Source organism: Daucus carota, chromosome 6 (genome assembly GCF_001625215.2).
Source record: "Daucus carota subsp. sativus chromosome 6, DH1 v3.0, whole genome shotgun sequence".
NCBI classification, from domain to species: domain Eukaryota; kingdom Viridiplantae; phylum Streptophyta; class Magnoliopsida; order Apiales; family Apiaceae; genus Daucus; species Daucus carota.
This window is the reverse complement of record NC_030386.2, coordinates 4,199,449-4,222,741: the sequence shown is the minus strand read 5'-3', so window position 1 is coordinate 4,222,741 and position 23,293 is coordinate 4,199,449. Positions and strand designations below refer to the sequence as shown.

Genomic DNA, 23,293 nt, shown 5'->3' with positions numbered 1-23,293 from the left:
TGGTAACATTTACAGGTCAACCCTATTATATTATGACTACACCCCGGTTGCAAGAGTCGAATCTGGACTACCTTAATAACAAACTCATGTATTAACCATGGGGACGATGTTGTAGTTGTTAGAATATGTATAATAGAAATTAATAAACGCTATAAGAGATGCTGGACACAAATACACTCACTATTCCCAATGTCCCTCCGTTCCTGAGTACTTACTGGGGTACATTTATTTTTTAGAAGGTAGAAAGGCTCGAGGTGGTGATAAAAAAAACAAAGCAATGAATTAATATGAGTAAATAACTAGAAATACATAGCATTTGTTAATTGCGAATACAAGTGGTCATGTAAGGCTCGGTTCCTAATAAGTACTCCCTCTGTCCCATTTAATTGTATACGTTTCTTTTTAACTGCTCGACACGCATTTCAATGCTCTTATAAAACCTAGTTCCGTAACTTATTTTTGAGATTTTCTTTTTTTGAATAAAAATATAACATCCAAACTTTAATTCAGAAAAAGAAAATTTTAAAAATAAATTCCACAACTACACTTTACAGGAGCATTAAAGTCCGTGCCGCGTCCCCGTCCCCCAATGTATACAACTCAGGGGACGGAGGGAGTAATAATCTGGACATGAGAGTTCGAAAAATACAATAAATAAGTCATTTTCTCATATTTATCTAGTATTGTTAGATTAATATATTCATAACTTATATTGGACATGAAAAAGATAATCAAGTGTTGTAATTAATGTCGAATATTAAATTATTTTATTTTTGTTAGTTTATTATTTGTTGGTCCGTGATATATGAATTAACTAGACAGAAAGCAAAAATGTGATTCATCAGTTTATTATTTGTTGGTCTGTGATGCGAGTCATCAATGATATTTTACAGACGGATGCACATATGAACGTCTTAGTTGACCTCGTTAACCGTATTTTTCTGAAATATGTTTGCAATGCATTTTTCCTTTTTGATAGTGAGATTTTATTGTCCAAGCTCTGGAGTCATATTTCAATTAAATGATATATTTTCGTTAAAAAAAAAGAAATTAAACAATATTGTAATTGGTCAGATTTTGTAGTTTGATATAATTTATGAAAGTAAACTCTACCTATGTAATACATAACTTTAGCAAGTTAAAAAATAAATATCATAAAAATGGTGAATTTATCAAAACCAATCGAGGAATCCAAATTCTTGAGTTCTTCCTCATCCTCCTCGTTATATCTTACTAGTTTAAGGGTTAAATATTGAGCAACTCATTAAATTGACCTTTATGTATCAAATAAATCACCTATCACCTATCTCAAAATGAACTCATTTAACTCACTCAATAGGGCTGTAAATGAGTTGATACGCTCGATAACCGCTCAGTGTTCGGTTCGAAAAAAGCTCGGGTCGATCTCGATTCGATTCATAAACGAGCCGATCTTGAGCACAATTTTAAGGTTCGTTTTATAAACGAGCTGAACTTGAGCACAATAGAGTTCGACTCGATAGTTCGCGAACAAGTTCGAATCATGAGTTCGTGAACATGATTCGTGAACCTGGCTCATGAACATGGCTCGTAAATGTGGGAGTTTTATTAATGGATGATTTATTATGATTCTATGATTCCTTAGAGCATAAATTAAAATACTGTTAGAATTTTAATTAAATTAAATAACAAACAAGTTCATAAATAAATTTATAAGCATAAGCTAGGTTGTTAGCAAAGTTTATGAAACAAACTCGTGAACAAAATTAATGAGCGGTTGGTGAGCAAAAATTTGTGAAACATGTTTGTGAGCGTAAGTTAATGAGCGGTTCGTGAGCAAAAGCTCGTGAGACAGCTCATGAGACATGCTCGTGAGCGGTTCGCGAGCCGTTCGTGAACATAATTATCTCTTAATGAGTCGATACTCAAACAATATTTTTGGCTCGATCCAAGCTCGAGCTCGAGTTCGAGTTCGCTAAATTTTTAACAAACGATGCACGAGCACTCTAGAGTTCGGCTCGGCTCGACTCATTTACACCCCTATCACTCAATACACATAAAGTCTTATTCTGTCAATTGTTAACTGTTCGTATTCTTGTTTTCATATTTAGTAAATAATAACATTTGTGTGATTATAAATTACAAGTATTTTTAAGCCAGGAAGATAATTTTTAAAGGTGAAATTATAAAGAACTTTGAAGATGATAGTGAATGATAGGATGACAAGTAGGGTGTGGAGAATGCTGATAAATCATTTCCAGTGTTTGCTTTCAATTGCCTGAATAAACGATTTGGAGATTCCGCTAAACAAGAAAAGAAAATATTAATAAGAGCCTGTTTTACAATCAACTTTTATAACATTTGGGTTGTGTAAGGTATAAAATTGTAACAATTTATGCACCTTACAGATTCTACACTACAGTGTCACATTTACATTAGTGCAGTCTTGTTCATTTTTATGCTTCCAATACATTTTCGAAACTCCACAAATTTTTCGAAGTACTTGCAAAATTTTTGAATATAGCTTTTCTAGATACAGTAAGTGTCTAGTCTGCATGATTACTTCTTTCCTGGTCTAGTTACAAGGCATGCATGATTTATAGTCCATCCCGATAAGTTTTCTTCTATCATTAAATTAATATCTCATATTGATGTTTTTCTTTTTTAAATGAGGTGAGCTATTTGATTTATAAGGCCATTTCAATGTACATATTTAATGTAAAATGTAACAAGTCAGATACAACATGTATCTGCCAAAGAATAAGTAGATTGGGCTTACGTCGTTAACTTATTCTAACGGAATGAGATTTTATGTGTATTGAGTGAGTTAAATGAGTCCATTTTGAGATAGATGAGTTATTTGATACATAAAGATCATTTTAGTGAGTTGCGATATTTAACCCACTAGTTTAATAACTTAATTGATATTCAACTAGTCATTCTCTTTGAATGAAATGCTGAGAATAGACATCGATAAGAACAAATAAAAATGGAAGGCAAACACATCAACAACAATACACTAAAGCAACAACAACAAAAAAAAATCTTCACCAGCTTCACTTTATAGTATATTAAAATATCTTCAACTGTTCAGTTGAGATAATGTAATAGAATGCAAGAAAGAAATGATTTGTCCTATTTGGATCTTCGGTGAGGTGATACTTGAAACATATTCATACGGACAGACTAAGAATTTAAATTACTAGTTAGCATTACTAAAATAATTATAAGGTCAGATCAATTCACATTCGAGTAAAACTGACATATTTTTTGTGTTGATCACTTTCACTTCAAGCTGAGAAGCACCATTCAACCTTCTATATTCCTTTGAGACAAAGGACAAGATTTCTAAAAGCAACCTGAAGGAAGGAGCAAACATATTTCAAATCTTACACATATCACAGTATGGCGCAAGCTTTCTGAGCCTTTCCCTTCTTTTTCTTTGCCTTGGGAGGTTGTAGCACAACTTTGATTGCAGCATCAAAAACTCCCTTCACATTCTACAACAATAAATAAACTTTCTTACATGCTATTCCATATTATTATGTATAAAATGACATTTTGTTCTTATTACCTCCTGTGTTTTTGAACTACATTCGATGTACGAAGGTGCTCCTATCGACTTCATTAACTCTTCTCCCTTCAAGTCAATCAAACAACCACAATGAGATGAGAATATGCAAAACAAATCATTAAAGTGGTCCCACTCTAGAAAAATATCAACTTGAATTCTCACTTGGGCTGTAGTGATGGGTACTGATCCAGGATGGTCGACAAAGAATTGTTTATCATCCCGAAGATCTGTAAAACCAGTGATATTTGTATATAATTAAAGTTTAATGATAACAAATGAACATAATATTAAATTTAAAAAAAAAACTTTGAAAACAGGGCACTAAACACACATATAGAGATGCTATATCGAGTGCCTTGAAACTATAACTTGTTAGACTCATACTATAAGTGAATAAAAATTGATGTTACCAAAATAGATTGTCTGAGGAACATGAAATTCATTTCAAATAATGGATAAATTGCCATTTCAATTTCTCAAATTTATGCTTGGAAGTTAATCACAATCAAATTCAAATTATAAGGTTATCCAAACATGCAACTAGTCCAAATCCATAATTTCAAATGAATGCCAAGTTCCCAAACATGCCATGATCTTTAACATGTTACTTAATATAGATAGTTGACATGATCTAGTATGACTTCTATGATCTTGTGGAACTGCACATTTAGTAGGAAGAAAGTATTTTTAGTGATGCACGATGCAATCTACAGTAATAATCCTAAGAGCACCTCGTACGCTAGGCATTACAAATCTATAACCGATAGAATAAACGAAAGAGTGGGAAAAACTCACCAAGCTTTGTTCCAACAAGAACTATGGGGACGCCAGGAGCATAATGTTTCAATTCAGGAATCCACTGGAATGATAGCAGAAATAAGTTACAAGAAAAAATTCGATACTCATAATAAGGAGCTATCAAGAAATGCTACAACTCAAAAAAAACAAAAACAAAGAGAACTAATCGTAGAAACTTAACATGTATATATATCATCCATGTATTAACTACACGAAGCGTTACCTTCTTAGAAACATTTTCATAGCTAGCCTTGCTAATGAGGGAGAATGCCAAAATGAACACATCTGCGCCACGATAACTCAAAGGTCTTAACCTATTGTAATCCTCCTGTCCTGTTCACACATAATAATTTCAAGCACACTACACCATTTATTAATTTGTGACTAATTCGCATAAGATAAAGACCGGAAACATTACCAGCAGTGTCCCACAAGCCAAGATTAACAGTGGCCCCATTGACAACCACATTTGCACTAAAATTATCAAACACTGTCGGCACATAATCCTGGTTTACAATAAATAGTAGTGCAGCAAAAATGTCACGTAGGCAGCAATAAACAAGAAAAATAATTGTGAATTTTTTTGAAGAAACCAACTCTTACGGACTATGATGTATTTAACAACCATCTTCATATAATACATTTGAAAGAAAAAATGGATAGACAATTTAGTTCAAAGGAATCAAGATGGACAGAAAAGCTAAAAACAAATGAAGGACTGCAATCAGCTTATGAAGAAGGCATGCTTTATAAAGTGGCCAGGGACATGTGTACGAAAATAAGCGGTGAGAAATTTTACTCAAGGATGGTACAGAACAACAAATTCACATAATGCAATACAGAAATGAACAACCACATAACATGAGAACATACATATGACAATATATTGGATTGAGGAGGTGGGACTAACCGTGGGGAAGGAATTGCTGGTATACGAAATCAACAAGCATGTTTTGCCAACTGCCCCATCACCAACCGTAACACATTTAATGAATCGAGATGCGCTCATCCCTGATTCCCTTATTTAATTTCTTGCCAAAGAATAACAAGAAAAAAAAAATAAAGCCTCCTCCCTAAGATCTTCTCGAGAAGACCCGATTTTGATATACGAAATCAATGAATTAACCTTTCACAGATTAATTCTTGACATGCACGAGAGGGGACTACACACATAGCGAAACGAAGAACTATAAGAATGAAGAAATCTGGTCATGAAAAAAACAAGTTAAGTTATTGGAGATGTAGGATAAAATAAGTGTGTGCGTTGTTTGTAGAGAAAAAATGAATGTAAGTAATTGAGTGAGTTTGGTTAAGTTAGTTGGTAGAGAGAGGTAAAAATACATCCGCCAGTTTTTTAGCCCGGGAAAGTAGTTGAATCAATCTCATCTGATGACCATTACTTGCATCATTTCTCTCAATTTTTTGCTCCCCACTTTTAAGCCTCTCATCGTCTCGCCAACCATCATTTGATTACTTGATACCTTCACTATAACTCTCTTACTAAAATTTTATTACCACATTCATCATCAACTCCTTGCCTTTGATAAACCGTCCGTGTGTAATAAACACTTTTCCCATAATTTTTTCTATTTTTTTCACATCATTACACTTGTCAATTTCTTTTGTTGGACATATAGAGAAGTATAACAAAAAATGTGCAAGTACATCATACGAAAGTAATGAAAACCAGTTTTATTGAGAGAGAATTAAGCATGGTTGACAATTCATCAACTTTTTATTAAAGAACATTCAGAGGCTTTACCAAACTAAATCCATTTCTGATTATATATCATATACAAGTATAATTTATACACATGTACAAATTTTCAATATTAATAATAGAAAAATAAGCGGACTACATAGTTTGGAGTCGGTTTCAAGACTTGCAAAATGCTTGAAGTGTTCTATCAAGTACTTTGTTGTCATAATTCCCCATAAAAACACAGCCATCTAATGGACCGAATCAGTCTTAAGAAACCATCTTCCACTTTTCTTATCAACCTGTCATTAAAAGTAAGTAATTAAGAAACATGTCCTTGATCAGAAACTACCAATTATATTCACAGGTCATCATATAAAAATAATTTTCAATTTAATTCTCACCGCCACGGCAGAGTTGCTCCATAGTAACATTTTCAGGAGGACAAGTGTGGGTAGCCTGCTTTATGATCTTGTTTGCTCGTTCCACAACTGATTTGTCAATCCAACAAAGAAAGAATGACATATCAACAGCCATAACCGAAAAACCAACTTGAGCATAAAATAACTGCAAAGATATTCAAAAGAATATGGTAATCAGAATAAAGTTGTAATCGGCACTCTTCGTTGTGACAAATAGTTTCTGTTGTCTGCAAACGGAATCAAGTTATGAAATTTAAGTTAAATGTAAACATGGTAACAAAGCTGATCAACTAAGAAATGTTCCTTCCTATTATGCACTAGTTAAGGCGATGAATCGGTTGAGCAGGCCAGTGAGCCTAAAGATATCTACACAAACTTAATCAATCCATCCCCTAATCTTATTGAATATTTAAATAGAGAGAGTATCCTAAAGAATATCACGATCTCTAACAATGCCTACAACAAGCAAGCAGATAATATTAAATCTTACAAGTGCTAATACTATTTGGACATGATAAGCGTGCATTTTATCTTAATATTGTCCCCGTATTTTAGTTATTTTGTACTTAATTAGATTTTTATTTAGTAAATATTAATGTTTTATTGTAGGATGCAAGGAATTCTAATTAGATATGGATTTGAGTTTAAATAGCAAGGATTGGTGATTAATTCGAATAAAATTCAGATTTTGAAGTTAGCTGCGCAACATTCACTGTTTGGGTCGTATCTAGGGTTCTAGAAGTCCAAATCAGGTGATTCAAGAGCCCACGCGAAACTTTGAATAAGGCCTTTAATTCATAGGTGGTTTTGCATTTTTATCCCAGTCGAATCAGCCCAGAATCAGAGTCCAAAAGTCAGCTGCGAATTTCCTCTTTGAAATTCTATTCAGATTCGGAAATCTCCTTGTATTTTCATTAATTCATTAAAAATACTTTTTGGGAGATATATTAGGGATGAGTATTCAGACCTAATTAGAGATACATGGTACGAGATAGAGAGGAGGCACAAGCATAGAGACAAAGAAAAAGCGAGAGGGAAGAGATTTCAGCCATTGAAGAAATTCAGTGGATTTGTTTCTTCATCTTTTTGTTTAGAATTCTCTCCATAACCCTTGTTATCATAAATATGTTCTCTTTATCTTTGGTTGATTTTGAGATTTTCAATATGAACTAATTTTATAAAGTTGGGATTTTTATGGAACCCTAGCATGAGGATCTTGGTGTTTTGTTAAAGAATATTGTATGCAATTTCTTGGTTTATTCATTCAAGTGTTTTTCATGTTAATACTTGCTATTATCTAATCAACTCTAGTCGGTTGTTGAGTTAATTATAATACTGAGAGGGTTATGATTAACTGACACAAAACTTGAATGATGCATGATTATATCTTTTGATTATAATATAGTTACGGTATAAACATATATTGTGACCATGCATAGCTTTGTGAATTGATGCTTAATTGGATTACGAATATTAAACTGGCATAAACATTTTTTAGTTTATTTGTAGGAATTATACCATAATGATTTCGAGAGAAACCTATGTCCAATTGATTCTAGCTAGTAAATTATGATTTGCTGCAATATTTCGCGACTCCTAGGAGACATATAATGAGTCCTAGGAGACATATAATGCTAGGACAAACTAATGAAATACATTCAGTTTAGTTCTTAGCATGTGCTGGGCACACGCCACATGCATGAGCACATGCTGAACACTAAATTTTATAAGTTTGACTCATCTTAATTGGCTTCTATTTCTTAATAATGGTGGACCTCCTGCATAAACAACAACCACACCAATCAAAATGACCCAAACATGTAAAATTTAGTGCTTAGCATGTGCTCATGGGCACAAAACTAGACGAATCCTTAAACTTATACCATATGGATTTGTTATAAACTGAAACTGAAGTACTGAATTATATGATTTATGGGAATACATGCAACTAAAGGAAATTTATAATTACTCTAAAAATAAGTAAAGTTATAATCCTACAAAATCATTAGATTACATCCATTCCAGAGCAACAACAAACCAAAATAAACATGCTCACATAAAAATATTTTGTTGTGGACTTACAAGGGTTTTGATTGTAATAGATAAATAACATGTTACATATATCAAGCCAATAATGCTCTAAAACTCTCATTTTTATCAAGCTGCATGCCTGAGCTTGATGCAGTCCCTGGTTCAGGGGATCCTGATTTTTGTGACGACTCTTTGAGAGAGGTTGGCATACCAGAGATTTCCTGAAATATGTTAACACGAGAAAATATAGACTTAACATTTTAAAAACTTTAAAATATAAATTCTCAGCTTAGGTCCCTCATAAACTCGTGCTAAGATTGAACATTAGTATACAGGCTAGCTTTTGTTAGTGCAAAATATACCCAAAAAGAAATTAATTAAAATCTAAAAGGGCCAAAGGCTTCTAACACTTGCAGGTGCAATCGAGACATAAACATCCACAAGGACGTTCATTAAAAGTTAAAGAGGCCAATGGCTATTCATGCTTAAAGGTGCAATCGAACCCGAATACAGCCCGGCTCGAGCTCTACTAAAAAATACAATTAGCCCGAGTTTGAACGAAACATAAATCCAAGCCCAAAGCTCTGCTTGACTAAAATTCAAAAAATAACTAGAATGTGATAGGCTCAACTGAGGTTTGGTACGATTAGATAACCAAAATACATATAAGTTTTACATATATGTAATATATAATCTAAAAAAACAAAAAATAAAAGCTCAATTAGGTTCACGTAAGTCATAAAGTAGCACAAGCTCTACTGCTTGATTGTTTCTGAATCACATTCTAATAGTATACCGGTCGAACTGCACATGAATAGGCTGACTCAGTTGCACCCCTAGCCTAGAATTTACAATGTCATTATCGATCATGTAATACTAACTAACCTACAGATAACACTAGTGTTTACTCATTGCATTCCATTCTCCCCAGCCAAACACAACAATAGTATTTTTACGAGTATTTAATCATCGATAAATTTATAACATACAGGTTAATCATATAAAATTAAATCAGTTACCTTCATTAGATGCATCCTCAGGTCACAAGGCCGAACCTGATTTCCTATACATGTCATCGCAAACGTTGAATAATTGAACAAAACATCCGCGGCAGCTTGCTTCTTTGCTTCAACCTAGAGAGCATTTTAATCGCATTTAAAGACCACAAAAGTGGCTAGGAACAAATCGAATTGCAGCAGTGGATATAATTACAACATTCGACGACGTACAGATATGAAATCGGATAATAAATCATGAATTGCAGCAGTGGATATAATAATAATTAGGTAATCGATAACTAAACATATGCAAATTTTATACTCCATACAACAAAATCATATAAAGAATCAACATTTAAACCTAATCAAAATTTAATTTAAGCTAATCTGTTTTATATATAAAAGCTCTCACCTCGTAATCTTCCTTGGCTGCTTCCATTTTTCATCTCCTTCCTAACTTCCTCCCCCAATATATGTTTATATTCCTTATTTAGTTGTCGTTGTTGTAAGAATTATTTCATTTGGTTGACATCTGGCCTATTAGCTCAGCTGGTTAGAGCGTCGTGCTAATAACGCGAAGGTCGCAGGTTCGAGACCTGCATGGGCCATTTGTTTTATTTTTTTCATTTATAAATAAAAATATCAGATTCATGTCTCTCTAGTCTCTAGAAAGCTTTTCTTGCCCATGTAAATGTTACTAAGTAGTTAATGCTCTACACTTATCAAGTGTTAAACTGTATATATGTATAATCTTGATTCTTGATCCAACTTGGTAAAAGGTACTATATCCCTATTACACTATGAATTTTATACATATTCTTCACATATATGTCGAAAGACTCTACAAGAAAAACTCATGTTAATTGGTCATCCTAACTAATTTACACTCTTCTGCACCAGGAATTAAGCACTTCTCCTTGTCAGTGACAGGATTGTGGAAACCATCAACTTCCGATCAATCGGCTTGGTCAGATACGCATCCATGCCAACTTGCAAGCACTTGGCTTCATCTGATGACATTGCATGGGCTGTTAGAGCAACTATTGGGATGTGTGAACTGCTTCCCAGCTCTGATCTCCGTATTGCTTTTGTTGCTTCATAACCATCCATCTTTGGCATCTGTATTGTCGTAACAACAGAATTTGTCAAAACTTGTAAGAAGAGTAAAGGGTACTATGTAGTTGCATTGTGTATTCATAGGCTGAAAGTCACATTACTGCATTTCTAGTGTATACTAGCCAAGAAGGCTTTCTTCCGGAATCTCAAGTAGTTCTTTTCTTGATTTTTACTTGTAAAACTTTATGAAAAAGAAAAAACATCCTCAAAAGTAACCAATAAAAGCAAGTATTGACATTATACCTGACAATCCATAAGAATCAAGTCATATGTTGAGTGGCCACATCCTTCTACTCGACTGTTATTGCTGCCATCTCCAGGGGAAGATGCCTCCAGATACTCATCTGGACTAGGCATAATTTTTAGAGCTTCTACTGCCTGCAGCCCATCTCCCACAACTGCAACAGTAGCACCTAATTTTTCAAGCATTATAGTTGCAACTTTCTGGAGTAGCGGTGTATCTTCTGCAAGAAGTATACTTATGCCTTCAAGGGAGTTCTGTCCATCTGTAGTCCTCTTCGGGTACATACCACCAGTTTGATTGTTAGAGCATGTTCTGCTCATGTTTTTTTCATTTATGTTCAACTCATCTTCTTTTGCGTGAACTTCAGTGAGCTCCACAAAGCAGTTATTGACTGCCTCATATCGTGACAAACAGGGCTTACTGTCATGATTCTGTTGGTTCTCTTCCAGTTGCAACCCATTACAACTAGAACTTCTCTGTTCTAACTTGTCCGACTCACTGGAGCTGCTATTATCAGGATGAAAATGATTTATTTCAAGGCATTCATGCATGTCGTCGCCAACTACAGTTCTCAAATGATTCTTTTTCTTTTTCTTTTCAAGATCAAACTCTCTTATGGCAGATTCCACTATCTGGATCATCTTTCCTTTATAAAGTGGCCTGTTAACCATCAGTACATGCCCTTTTCCACGAAGCTCCATCTTAATGTTATTGGAGGTGTCATGATTCAGTATCCATGCAAACTTTGCTCTCCCAGAGTATTTATCTAAGAAATATACCTGTTCCTTCCATATATCAGTGCTCAAGTCAAGTAACCTTATATCAACAACTACAATAAATATTGAAGTCCTCTTGTCTGCATTTAATTCTTCAGCTCCTGAGCATTGTTTTGGTGAATTTTTCACATTGTTTCCACCTTGAAAAAGTTCCTGAAGCATTTGTGTTAGTTCATTCCACTCAGAAGCTTCGTAGGTGTGCATTCCATGTGTTTGTAGCCACCTGGACATAACTGATCGACCCTTCCTTCCGCCTAGTGCAAGCAATATCTGCATTTGAACTTCCATATCATAATAATTTACATTATATGTCAATTATATGACAAGCTTTACAAGACTTGTACTTACCTTCAGATTATGCTGTTCAAAGTTTAAACTTTTGCACTCTCTTGTTTCATCCACAGGAGCACTGAGAAGCAGATTTAGTCGCATCAGAGTCCCTGGTCCATTTTTCTTAATAACTCTGATTTCTCCACCCATCTGATTCACCTGTAAGCACACAAAGCTGGAGTTACGCTGTTTATTTCTGATATGAAATTGACCATATTATTTTGTTGCAGCATTCCGTTCATTCCAAAATTTGTACTTTCTTTTGCTTACCAAAGTTCGCACAATGCATAAACCAAGTCCAGTTCCACCATGCCTGAAAATTATGAAAAAATTCAGTTTTTCTTGGAAGTCATTAGCGTCCCATATTTGAGATCAAACATGATTAACAGCCTCACTTCTACTTCATAATTTACAGAAGATGTTTGTTGAGTTCTGGCTAGATAGCTTACAGTCGAGTTGTTGAGGCATCAGCTTGCTCAAAGCTTTCAAAGACCGAGTCCCATTTTCGTGGATCAATTCCTGAAAGAAAATAAGGTAAATAATGAATCTAATACTAGTGATGAAGTTCCTTAGTATTGTTAAGGACAAAATTTTGTACCACAGCCAGTGTCCTCAACTTCGAAATAAAGAATGATTTTGTTGTCCTTTCTGCAGAATCTTTTATCATGTCTTTTTTGTATCTTAAACTTCGTCGTAGGTGTAGATCTTGGATCCTTCTCATGATCTAGGGAAAACTTCCTTGTGCTAATCAACTTATTTGGATTTTCACACCATCCTCGCAGAACAATGTAGCCCGCTGTGTGCCATAAAACACATGAATATGATTGTAATAATCTTTCACATTATACCGTTTCATGCTTTATGATTGGCTAATGCTGTTGCATTATTTTCATAAAGGAGGCAACAAAACATACCTTCTTTTGTAATTATTTCATATGAATGTTAAGTAATTTTAGAGCCACTGTACTTAATCTCCACATTATTTTGGGATGTAGTGATAATAAGAGATTGGAGATTTCAACTCTTAAAGTTAATGTTTTTCTGGCTCTGTCCAGACTTATTTAGACTAGAGTAGACCAAAATTAGGAAATTTGACCTACATGTTGTAAACTTGATAGAATTGCTGATAAGGTTGGCAAAGATCTGCACTACTCTGCCAGAGTCACCTTGAACTAATCTTGGTATATCATCTGCATAAGGGATATAATGTTTAATAATAGTCTTTATATATGAATTCATAAGTAGATTGCATTAGAAATGAATATGAAGATATATATCAGTTTCATACCAGAAAGATCTAGAACAGTTTCAACATTGTGGTTAATGCACTGGACGGAGAACATATCGACAAGTCCTTCGAGTTCTCGCCCCAGATCAAACTCAGCAACTTCAAGCACAAGCTTTCCAGATTCCACCTGCATAAAATTTTTGTTTCACCAACATGGAAGTGTTACCTTTATGAAAAAGCCAATAGCCATATTGTAAAAATACCAAATGTCATTTTTGTTTATGTACAAATTGATGGACCATATTTTATTAATTATACTTATTAAATATGGTTATTAATTTGTTGATTCACTATTTTTTTTTCTTTATCATAATTAATGCGCATGACTTCTTATATATTTGCAATAGTATTTCAGAAGAAAATTAATTTCTTAGTATTTGGCACCTTACTGAGATCCAAAATATTGTTAAGAAGCCTTAGAAGGGCAGTCGAACATCTTCGGATCTGTGTAATCGTTGAAAATTGCTCATTTGTGAGACAATCGTCACACATAAGAATGTCCAGCAGCCCAATTACTGCAGCCATAGGTGTTCGAAGTTCATGACTGTTGCACCAGAAAACAAACTATAAGCTAATAACAACTGCAACCAAAATGCTTTGGTCTTGGTTAAAAGATGCAAAATGCTTGTTAGCAAGACACTTGAGCAATTAAAGTACTCTAGTAATGTTTCTAAGCAGTTATGGCAGCTACCAACTGCAAGTACACAATTTATGCAAGGCTTGAGTTGATTCTAAATGTTTCTAAGCAGTTATGATAAAACAATCAGTAATACTTCATTTTTTTTTAAACTTTTAAGTTGGAATTGATACTCACCTCATGTTTGCTAGAAACTGACTTTTGTAATTGCTAGACGCCTCTGCTTTTCGTCTTGCATCTAAATGGCTTATCAGCTCTGCTCTTAGTTTCATCTCCTTTGACACTCCATTCGTCAATATGAAAATGCAAACACAACCGGTAACAAGTATACACAGAGAAGCGGATATCAATATTACCAATGTTTTGATTGCTCTCTCATCAACTTTTCCCATTATGTATTTCCTTGGGATGATAATAACTCCCACCTGTGGCCATCCAAGAACTCAACATATGTTAATAGGAGCAATCTATATAACATAATTGTATAACAGATTCAAAGTTAGGAACTGCTTGACATGGGATGTTATAGCGAAGACTTGGGTTTTATTATAGAAACTTACCATGGGAAGCCTCTTCAAGTTGAGGAAAAATGTGTCAATGTAATAGAGCTGGTTCCCGAGCCTAGCATTTTCTATGTGAACTGAGTGATTTGACGGAGTCAGGTTACCATAGGTTTCTTGTAACAATTTGGCTCCTGAGCGTATGACACGCTCCTCAGAATCGGAAGCCATCATAAGAGTTGGCCTCGTTGTTGAATTCATCAAAAGAGGAGTATTTGTCGAAGTAGCCAGCAACCATCCCTCTTGAGAGGTCAGATAAATGTGACCGCTGTGAAATTCAACAAGTTCTTTCATCAACTGCCCGACACTATACAGTGCTGTTGTAACACCCACCACGGCCACTATACATTCCTTTGATGAGTCTAAAACGGGCAATGCTGCAGAGAGCAAGGGTGAATCACTGTACTTGCTTACTGCTACATGCCATGAAGCTGCGCCATCAGGTACTTGTGAAATCCCGGCAATATATATCAGATCATCTGGCAGGATTGCCCTTGATTTTCCTATCTTTTCACCTGTTATAGGATCTAATGGTTCTCGGTACCAGATTGCTGAGATATTGTTATGCACAGACTGATCATTCCAGCCTTGACGAGACGAAAGCATATTCATGTTATAAGAGCCACTGATTGAATAGTTGACTAGATCAGAGTATATGTAGAATGTATTGTTACTTTTATGATCTCTATGAAAAGCCTGTACAAAACCGTTTCTGTAATTTATGGTGATGGAATTGAGAGCTTTGTGACTGGTAAATAGTGCCCATGTCATGTCCCTCATAACTTGATATAGCTGGGAGTCAAAAGCCTATATGTTATTGATTAGAAAATATTCTACAAACAATTCCGTATAACATGTTAACATGCATCAAACACTTAAAAATGGGTATTAAAAGTAACCTCGACTTCCTGCTCTTGATTCACCGGATTGCTATATTTTTTCATCACAAACTCTGACATCTTAACCTGCGCTGTGGTGATCTCAATGGTGGTATTGAAGATGTTCCACATCCGCAAAATGGGACGTTGCAAGAGCTCATAGCGAAGCCCATATGCTAAAGTGTCTAATGATTTCTTTGTGTAGACGCGTGTAAAATGCCAAGTCAGCAAGGTTAAAAGTCCTATCAGAATTGCCAGCATAACCTGCAGAGTACCATTGCCAAGCCAATTATTACATATGAACCAAAGAAGAGTTCATGTATCATTTCTGATCTCATTCAGCTTCTACAGATTGGCAGGCAATTTATCAAACAAGAGACATGTTAACAATCATTACCAAATTGACCTGATTCTTTATAAAGTATCCATTAAATTGTAATTGATTGCTCAATCCTTCTTCATCAAGATGAACATTAAACAACAACAAAAAAAAGTGATACAAGTTCTGGAATTTGACATACCATCATGGCAAGGCGAGCAACGAAAACACTATAATACGAAGATAAGCAATGGCCTCCAGCACAATGGAAATCTTCCTGCTCAACATCCCTGTGAAAAGTGGTTCTGTTTCGAGGAGATTGAGTGGTGTTATTAGCTTCCCAAGAACGAGGGAAGCCGCGATATATTTTGAAGACCCTTCTAAGCAAAGATCTCATTGGCTTGTTTGGAGCTGCAGAAGAAGATTCAGTAGTGATTGAAGGGGTTTTGTTTGTTTCCTCCGCCATTTTATTGTAAAAAAAAAGGAGTTAACATAAACAAGTCATGGGCAACATGTTGGAACATTTATATATGTATGTGGTCTTAAACATACACATAACACGTATGTACAGCTCTTAGTGTAACTTCCACTCCCTGCAAGTGCATACAATAGTTTATATCCAAAAGTTGTACTAGAGGGTGGGTTCTCTGGTGTTGATAGTCACTTATTCCTCATCCACACTTCCCTCCAATTTTAACTGTTTTCTTCCAACATTTGACCGTTATCCATCTCGAAATCAGCCAACTATGGAATTACCAATTTAGACCCGATGTTTGCCTGACAGTGACGGAACCAGGATTCTGAATTAGTCGGACCTAAAACAGTAGAGATCTCTAAACACTTAACCGTGGATGAAATTTACTACTCCCTCCGTCCCCTCAATTGTTTACATTGGAGGGGGACATGGAGACCAAGACAATGTATAAAAAATGAGTAAAGTTAGATGAAAAGTAGGTAAAGTGGTGGGACCTATCAATATTTAATAATAGATTTTAGATAGTGGAGGAAAGTAGTGGGTGTAATAGTAGTTTTTATAGTTAAATATGAGATAGTAAGGGAAGATAGTGGTTGTAATGATGGAAAAACTTACTATTTATAGTAACGTTAAGAAATGAGAGGGACATCCCAAAATAGTAACCGTAAAGAAATGAGAAATGAGAGGGACAGATGGAGTAATTTTTAACTAAAAACATATAAATTATAAAAAATAAAAAATGTTGATTTTTGAGGATTAGTCGGGACTATAGCTTAACTATAGCTTAGGCTGATCCCTGGTTCAGCCATGCATCGGGGCATATGTGACTTTTGGCACAAGAATGAAAGACTTAGAGGTTTAGGTATGACAATGAAATGATAAAGCAAGATGATTATTATTATTACATCAAGTAGACCACGCATGGTTTACAAGATTGTGATCCCCCTCCAGAATCAAGCAAAAGTAGAATAATCACATTGCTTTGAAATTTGCTGAAATATGGAAGTCTTTTGAGAGTCATTTAGGATTCCATTGGATCTCCCAAGAGAAGGCCATGAGTACGCTATATCGGAAAAATGCAACAACTTACTCTAGTAAAATGGAAAATCTAGAAAGAAAAGAGGACCACAAAGAGTAAAGGTTACAACTTGGAGAAAAAGAATATATGGCAAGACCATGATTAGTGTGCATAACTTGGTGATTAGCGGACACGTGTCATCCATAAAGCAAGATTAAGATATAATTAAGCTCATAATCAAATGGTTTTAGCTGATATCAGAAGCTTATCTCTTAATCTGAGGCCTTGTTAATGCAGAAGGTGGCTGCAATTGTTTATGTGGAGGCGCAAAGGCCTCAAACACCGAGTTATGGGGCGTGCACTAGTGGGATTCAACTGTCAATTTCATGCGGTTTCATCCTGTAAGAACATTCATTAGTGCCTCCACCTCATGAATCCATAATTTGACAGCAGTTTCTGGTTCCTTGAGGCGTAATTAACATTACTCAGTCGCTAGTTTTGAGTTTCGGGGGTAAGAAAGACTACATGAATGCCACCATGCATGAATGTCAATAAGAAATTATGAATGCAGAGTCGGTAAAAATGCCTCCACTGAACCACTAGTTCTTTTCGTAGCTTAACTTGTGGTTGATTGCATGAATTGATGCGAATAAAACTCCACTTTAGACATTTCAATTGCTTATGATCAAAGATAGAAAAAAAAAGTATGAGAAAGCATATCACTACTGTCTTTGTTCTCCCTTCCTACAGGCTCCAGCTGCCAGATTCTTTTTTTTAATATTCATGCTCATCGTACTTCACTATGATAAATAAACATCACTTTCATTTAAGATATTGAAGTATATCCCGCTCTTAGACCAGGCGGAGAGGGTGGGATGTACACAGACCCATAGGCCGACCTATGTGTTGAGTAGTGCGGGGAGGTGCCCCCACTCAACCTCTGGCTCAAGTATAGCAAGGCTCTATAAATATTGGCTATGTTTGGAAGTTAGAGTTTTGGGCAAAAATTAGAGGTTTGAGGTGGTTTAGAGATTTGACCACTAAAATCCGCTAATTTCAGTGTTTTGGTAGTTAGCGGATTGAAATAGAGGTTTGAGTCCAAAAAGCTAATTTTGAAAAAACTACTTCGAGGAGTTTTTTGGATTAGAGGTTTTGGTTTGTGTTAGAAAAAGCTAATTAATCAGCTATTTACCAAACAGTTTTACGAGAAATAGCTAATCCAATCCGCTAGTCAAAACATCTAATTCAATCAGCTAGTCAAAACATCTAATTCAATCCGCTAACAGCTAACCTCTTGTAAATTCATATGTCATTTTTCAAAACAATTCTTGTATATAAAATGCCCCCACTCAAAACAATTTCTAGGTCCGTCACTACACAGAGGTCACCTCTATGTCTAAGGAGGCTGTTTACGAGATAATCTCCGGCTTGAACAAAATAATACATAATACTTTTGCGTTTCTTCCCTTTGGATATATAAACAAGGCCCTTCCTCTGACCTTTAAACAAAAGGAATATGTCTGTATGTTTAAAGTGTAACATATAAAATACTCCAAACCAATACTTACATTTCTTCTTAATAAAATACAGGATTCCCACAGATTTTTTATATCTAGTGTTTACTTTATAGCATTTGAATTTTCAAGTACAATATTTGCATAGAAAATTTGAACAACTGCAGAGTCCAGTGCTTCTAAAAACTTTGTTACTGGGACTCGGCTAAAAGTGTCCAACGTGGATACGTGTCAAGTGTCGGCATCAGCAACATTTTGAAAGTTTTACGTGTTATTGGCTTGAAATAAGCGTCCAAGTGTCATTACCCATGTCCGAGTGTCCAAGGAGGGAACATGAACAAACTTACATGTCCCATAATGGTCCCTGAGTACAGGAAATAAGTTGTACCAATTAATGTATGGAATCCTTGTTATATAACTACAAATAATCAAGAAAATAACTATTGCAAGCACCATGAAGTTTCTTCTGGTCCACCACTCAAGTTTTTCATTGTTCAAAACAACAAAAATAGAAGGCATAACAGACAGAATCACCAAAGTGGCAATCAATTGTTGGTTGGGATCAATAGTTGCTAATCACCACCAAATAATCAGAGGCTTATACTAATGGTATCTCGAAACACAGGCCGGATCATATGGCTCAAGCACAAGGGCTGAAGCACAAGTCAAACAACAGAGTCATTTAAAGTATTCCAATGAAATGGGTTATTTCTGCGTTAAAATACTAACATCTGCAATTAATCTAAGAACTAAAAAGCGAAATGAAACTTGAGTCTGAGACCGAAAGCAAGAAAACTGGATAACGAAGATAATTGATTAACATTCATAAAATGCTTAGCACAATAGAAATTGATGTTTACCAAACTATCTAAACCTAATGCGGGTGACGTGAATTGAATGGTGAATTCAACAGTGCCTGTGCATTGTAAACCATGTATTTATATATTATCATCACTCATCACCTTTACATGACCATCATTTTCAGTCCTTTCTCATACCAGCCAAGTGTTGCATGTTCTACTTAAAAATACAGAAAAACCAAAAGATTAAATCCATCACAAGCAAACTTTATAAAGCTCTCAGTCCCTTTTGTTTTGGTTAATATTTCATATTTCCAGTGCTGGAACCAAAGTTCCAATAGTGAGCCTTAAAATAATGAAGATAAGCGAAAAAAAACAAACATATTTGCTTCCAAAAACATTCAAGAAAAGAATAATTTTGAATCCTTGCAGAATTGAAGTATCAAAAGGTCATTGCCTGAGGATTTCTGAGGACCCTCTGCTGCAAGCATGCTGTAAGATCAAGGGTGCAGCAAATCATCCTAAATCAGTAATTCATGTAATCACTTTTGATGTGCATATATGAAACAATCCGGACTAAAAATTTGTGACTTCTTATATGAACAAGTTCGACAGACATGAGGCTTCTGAACCAGATATTGTGTAGTCTTATAATGAGATATTGAATAGTTATATAGCTATACTTCTAAACTGTAAAAGGCCCTAGCTCTAACAGTGACACACTTTGCTAAGTATCATAATGAATAAAAGGAGAGATTAACCAGGAAAAATTGGATTCATGATCTAACGTCTATAGTCTCTTCATCAACTAACAAGAGCCTAACTTTTGCTGTGTAATTAGTTAGTGGTACCAAAAAACAACATATGACTCTTATCTTTCTTCTTATCCTTCTTGTCTTTCTTTTTATCCTTAAAATTTGGATCACTATATTTAGCCAGGTTCGAAGGCCTTATAACACTTTTTGGGTTAATTGCTTTTCGAATTTTAAAAACAGTCCATGCCGCGCCCATTGCATGACCCGCTGCATCTAAGCTCTCATTTGTAGCCTTAGCTGCCTCTTCTCCATACCTGCACAACGACAAATCCATATAACTAATAGCATAATTCATCATGTTCTGAGCAGCTTGAAAAAGCTAGAAACCAGATGAAAGGATAGATTTAGGTCATCGTTTATCAGTAAAGCACGTTGATGCATCTGAATGTAAGCTATCCACTTTTTGGTATTATCTGTGGAGCTGTCTATTGTTCAGTGACGCCATAAAACAGACATAGAGATTGTACTTCTGTGACTTACTTATGACAGACAAGTTCAGTGGTAACAGTGTTAGAGGTAGACATTACATTCCTCCCAGCTACTTCAAAAGCATCGCAGACCTTGTCTGTTCATATTAAGACTTGTTAGATTAATTTGATCTTATGTTATGCATATATGGAAACAGACAAACAAATTCAACATTTCAGCTCTATGAGGAGACAGACATTAACAAGAAAAGTCTTCAATAGATCAATGTTGCCCCATGTAATAGTTATAATTTATGACTCAGCTTTAATTAAAATTGCAGAGACTAGAGGAAATTTCCAGTCTCCAGCATATACTTTCTAGTTACAGGACAAAAATGGATTGACTCAGACGACCAAAAATCTCGTAACATCCAAGTTACAATTTAATTACAACTGAATATCCCTCTCTGGATTATAACCCGTGTGATCATGTATTTCTTGTTTCGTTTTGAATGGCACATCTATACCTTTAGTAACTCTTAAAATTAGGGCAATGTTACTTGTCTGTCAGAAGCTATCTCGGTTATATACAACAATTGTTTTATATTGAATGAATTATACGATAACAAACAAGGGTTACCTCCTACAGTAAACCTATTCGATGAACAATCAAGAGAGCAATATAGTATGACAAGAGGAAAGAGATATATGGAGAGGTTCTCTGTTTAGATTTAGAAAAGCACAATAAAGACTACTCTTGTGCATCCATTGCAGTTTTGTTTGCATAAAATTTCTTTAGGCGTGGTATTAGAGAACAACACATTTGGAGCATTGACATACTAAATCCATCCAGAGAAGCCAGGACCATTTCTCCAGGCAGGATACCAAAGAGCTTTTTTCCTACTTTAGAATCGGCAGCTGAGCTTGCAAAGAAGCCAGAAACTTTCAATACCCCTGACAAGACTCCTACTGCTACTTTCTCGGTCATTTTTGTCACCTTTTTTACCCTGCAAGATACACCAACCATATCGTTACTCAACTTCACAATAGACAGACTCTAAGATTACTCAATTACGTTAAGTCCTTAAAAACAAAAACAAAGTTTAGATACCTCTTAATCCTTTTTAATGTCTCTGGACTAATCTCTGTATTCCCACCACGAACCATCCTCATCTTCAGAACCTCATTGCCATGTTTCAACCTATCCACGGTCACATCACCACACCATAAAATCCCTTTAACCAGCTGCCCTGATCCAGAAGCAACCACTTTCGCTGCAATACTACTATAATCTTCGACATTAGGAGCCAAGGTAGTCCAATAAGCCTGACACCTCTTCTCCATCACTTCCTTGTTTTTCTCCACCTCCAAATCCGATGGTGACAACTCCTTTGCCACCGATACATCCAACACTTCCCCTCCTTTCTTCTTCTTCTTCTTCACTTTTTGCCTCGAAAAACTACAATAACTCTCCAAAACCTTATCCAAATTCTCCAACACATCCTCCTGCCCTTTCGAAGCAAATGTCAGTCCATAATTCAAAATATCTCCCAAATCATCATCGTCATCACACTCTCTTGTAGCACGGACCGGGAAAAAATAATGTAAATCATCAAGCTTAACGGTTGCCTGATCTTTTGTCACTGGCCACTGGATCTCTTCAGCAACTCTAGCGAGAACTACCACTGGATGATCATCCTGCATTAACCGGATTACAGAGAAATCACCACAAGCGAGCTCAACGCTGAAGCTCTTATCAATCAAGTGGAGAATAGCGCCAGGGACGGTGATGAGGATGTCTTCAATAGATTCTAGAGGGGCAGAAGGATCTTCATCTGACGATTTATCAGAATCAGAACTGGACTTATTCGTGACTTCGTCGTTAATATTGGAATCTTTTCTGTATTTATCGAATTCTCGGTGTTAACGGGAGAAATTGGTTAACAACAAATGTGGGTACCTGAGTGATTTCCGGAAGGAACAGCGAAGAACACGAGACGGGAAGTGATGGATGATGTAGCTGATCTTGTGTTTGATCCTCGAGAGAAAGAGAGAAAGTGTTCTCTAGCGTTTCTCAGCAAGAATCGGATTATTAGCACAAGAGGCCTACGTACCCTATTTATAGGGGTTCAAGCTACCACGTAGTTCTTACGGGCCAAACTTCTTAGCATGGGCTAAGTGTCAGTCCGGTCCATCAGAGCCCAGGCCCGTAGGACCTTGAGGGCAGCCGTCAGGAGAGGCCCGTGCTCGCATGGCCTAAGCCCATATGGCAAGAGGCTGTCATGGAGCGGGTCAGAGAATGGATATCGATCCAATAAGTCCTCGTTTGGGGCGAGGGAGCCCGATCATCCTCTATGGGGCGAGGGAGCCCGATCATCCTCTATGGGGCGAGGGAGCCCGATCATTAAGATATAACTCTGATAGTGTTGATCCAACGGACCAATTAGTGCAGAATAGATTGGCAAGAAGTCCCGAGCCGGGTGGCTTATGCAAACGACCCCGGGCCTGCGACCCGGTTCTCCTCGCGACCCCTCCCAGCCAAAACGAGCCGGGGTGATGCGAGGCCATCCAACGCGAGGCCGGGAGGGCGACCCCTCTTTGGCGAGCCCAAGGGT

General features: G+C 36.0%; 4 protein-coding genes and 1 non-coding gene across 6 annotated transcripts; 1 reads left to right on the top strand and 4 right to left on the bottom strand.

The window, feature by feature from the left end:
* Positions 1 to 3,377: 3,377 nt before the first annotated feature.
* On the bottom strand, positions 3,378 to 5,402 carry LOC108226586 (rac-like GTP-binding protein ARAC1). Its single transcript, XM_017401566.2, has 7 exons — positions 5,262 to 5,402; positions 4,770 to 4,857; positions 4,575 to 4,684; positions 4,349 to 4,412; positions 3,716 to 3,780; positions 3,554 to 3,619; positions 3,378 to 3,479 (listed from the first exon to the last, which is right to left on the bottom strand). The coding sequence occupies exons 1-7, from the start codon at positions 5,358 to 5,360 to the stop codon at positions 3,378 to 3,380; spliced, it is 594 nt and encodes a 197-aa protein (XP_017257055.1). The 5' UTR covers positions 5,361 to 5,402.
* A 3,013-nt stretch (positions 5,403 to 8,415) lies between these two features.
* LOC108225527 (uncharacterized) lies at positions 8,416 to 10,053 on the bottom strand. Its single transcript, XM_017400416.2, has 3 exons — positions 9,914 to 10,053; positions 9,523 to 9,636; positions 8,416 to 8,724 (listed from the first exon to the last, which is right to left on the bottom strand). Exons 1-3 carry the CDS (start codon positions 9,938 to 9,940, stop codon positions 8,596 to 8,598), a joined length of 270 nt encoding a protein of 89 aa, XP_017255905.1. The 5' UTR covers positions 9,941 to 10,053; the 3' UTR covers positions 8,416 to 8,595.
* On the top strand, positions 10,036 to 10,109 carry TRNAI-AAU (transfer RNA isoleucine (anticodon AAU)). The gene has a single exon. It is a non-coding gene; the product is annotated as a tRNA-Ile (tRNA).
* A 119-nt stretch (positions 10,110 to 10,228) lies between these two features.
* Positions 10,229 to 16,239, bottom strand: LOC108227227 (histidine kinase 1-like). Of its 2 annotated transcripts, none has more exons than XM_017402269.2 (13): positions 15,852 to 16,239; positions 15,352 to 15,594; positions 14,453 to 15,259; positions 14,070 to 14,317; positions 13,640 to 13,799; positions 13,256 to 13,382; positions 13,068 to 13,157; positions 12,566 to 12,763; positions 12,417 to 12,486; positions 12,238 to 12,280; positions 11,986 to 12,126; positions 10,861 to 11,907; positions 10,229 to 10,620 (listed from the first exon to the last, which is right to left on the bottom strand). In XM_017402269.2, exons 1-13 carry the CDS (start codon positions 16,113 to 16,115, stop codon positions 10,405 to 10,407), a joined length of 3,654 nt encoding a protein of 1,217 aa, XP_017257758.1. In that variant the 5' UTR covers positions 16,116 to 16,239; the 3' UTR covers positions 10,229 to 10,404. The 2 variants fall into 2 exon arrangements, with proteins under 2 accessions (XP_017257758.1, XP_017257759.1); XM_017402270.2 differs by having other exon boundaries at positions 14,453 to 15,244; positions 15,852 to 16,238.
* A 3,954-nt stretch (positions 16,240 to 20,193) lies between these two features.
* Positions 20,194 to 22,931, bottom strand: LOC108225643 (senescence/dehydration-associated protein At3g51250-like). Its single transcript, XM_017400570.2, has 5 exons — positions 22,895 to 22,931; positions 21,790 to 22,594; positions 21,519 to 21,685; positions 20,752 to 20,836; positions 20,194 to 20,525 (listed from the first exon to the last, which is right to left on the bottom strand). The coding sequence occupies exons 1-5, from the start codon at positions 22,929 to 22,931 to the stop codon at positions 20,294 to 20,296; spliced, it is 1,326 nt and encodes a 441-aa protein (XP_017256059.2). The 3' UTR covers positions 20,194 to 20,293.
* Between the last annotated feature and the right edge of the window lie 362 nt (positions 22,932 to 23,293).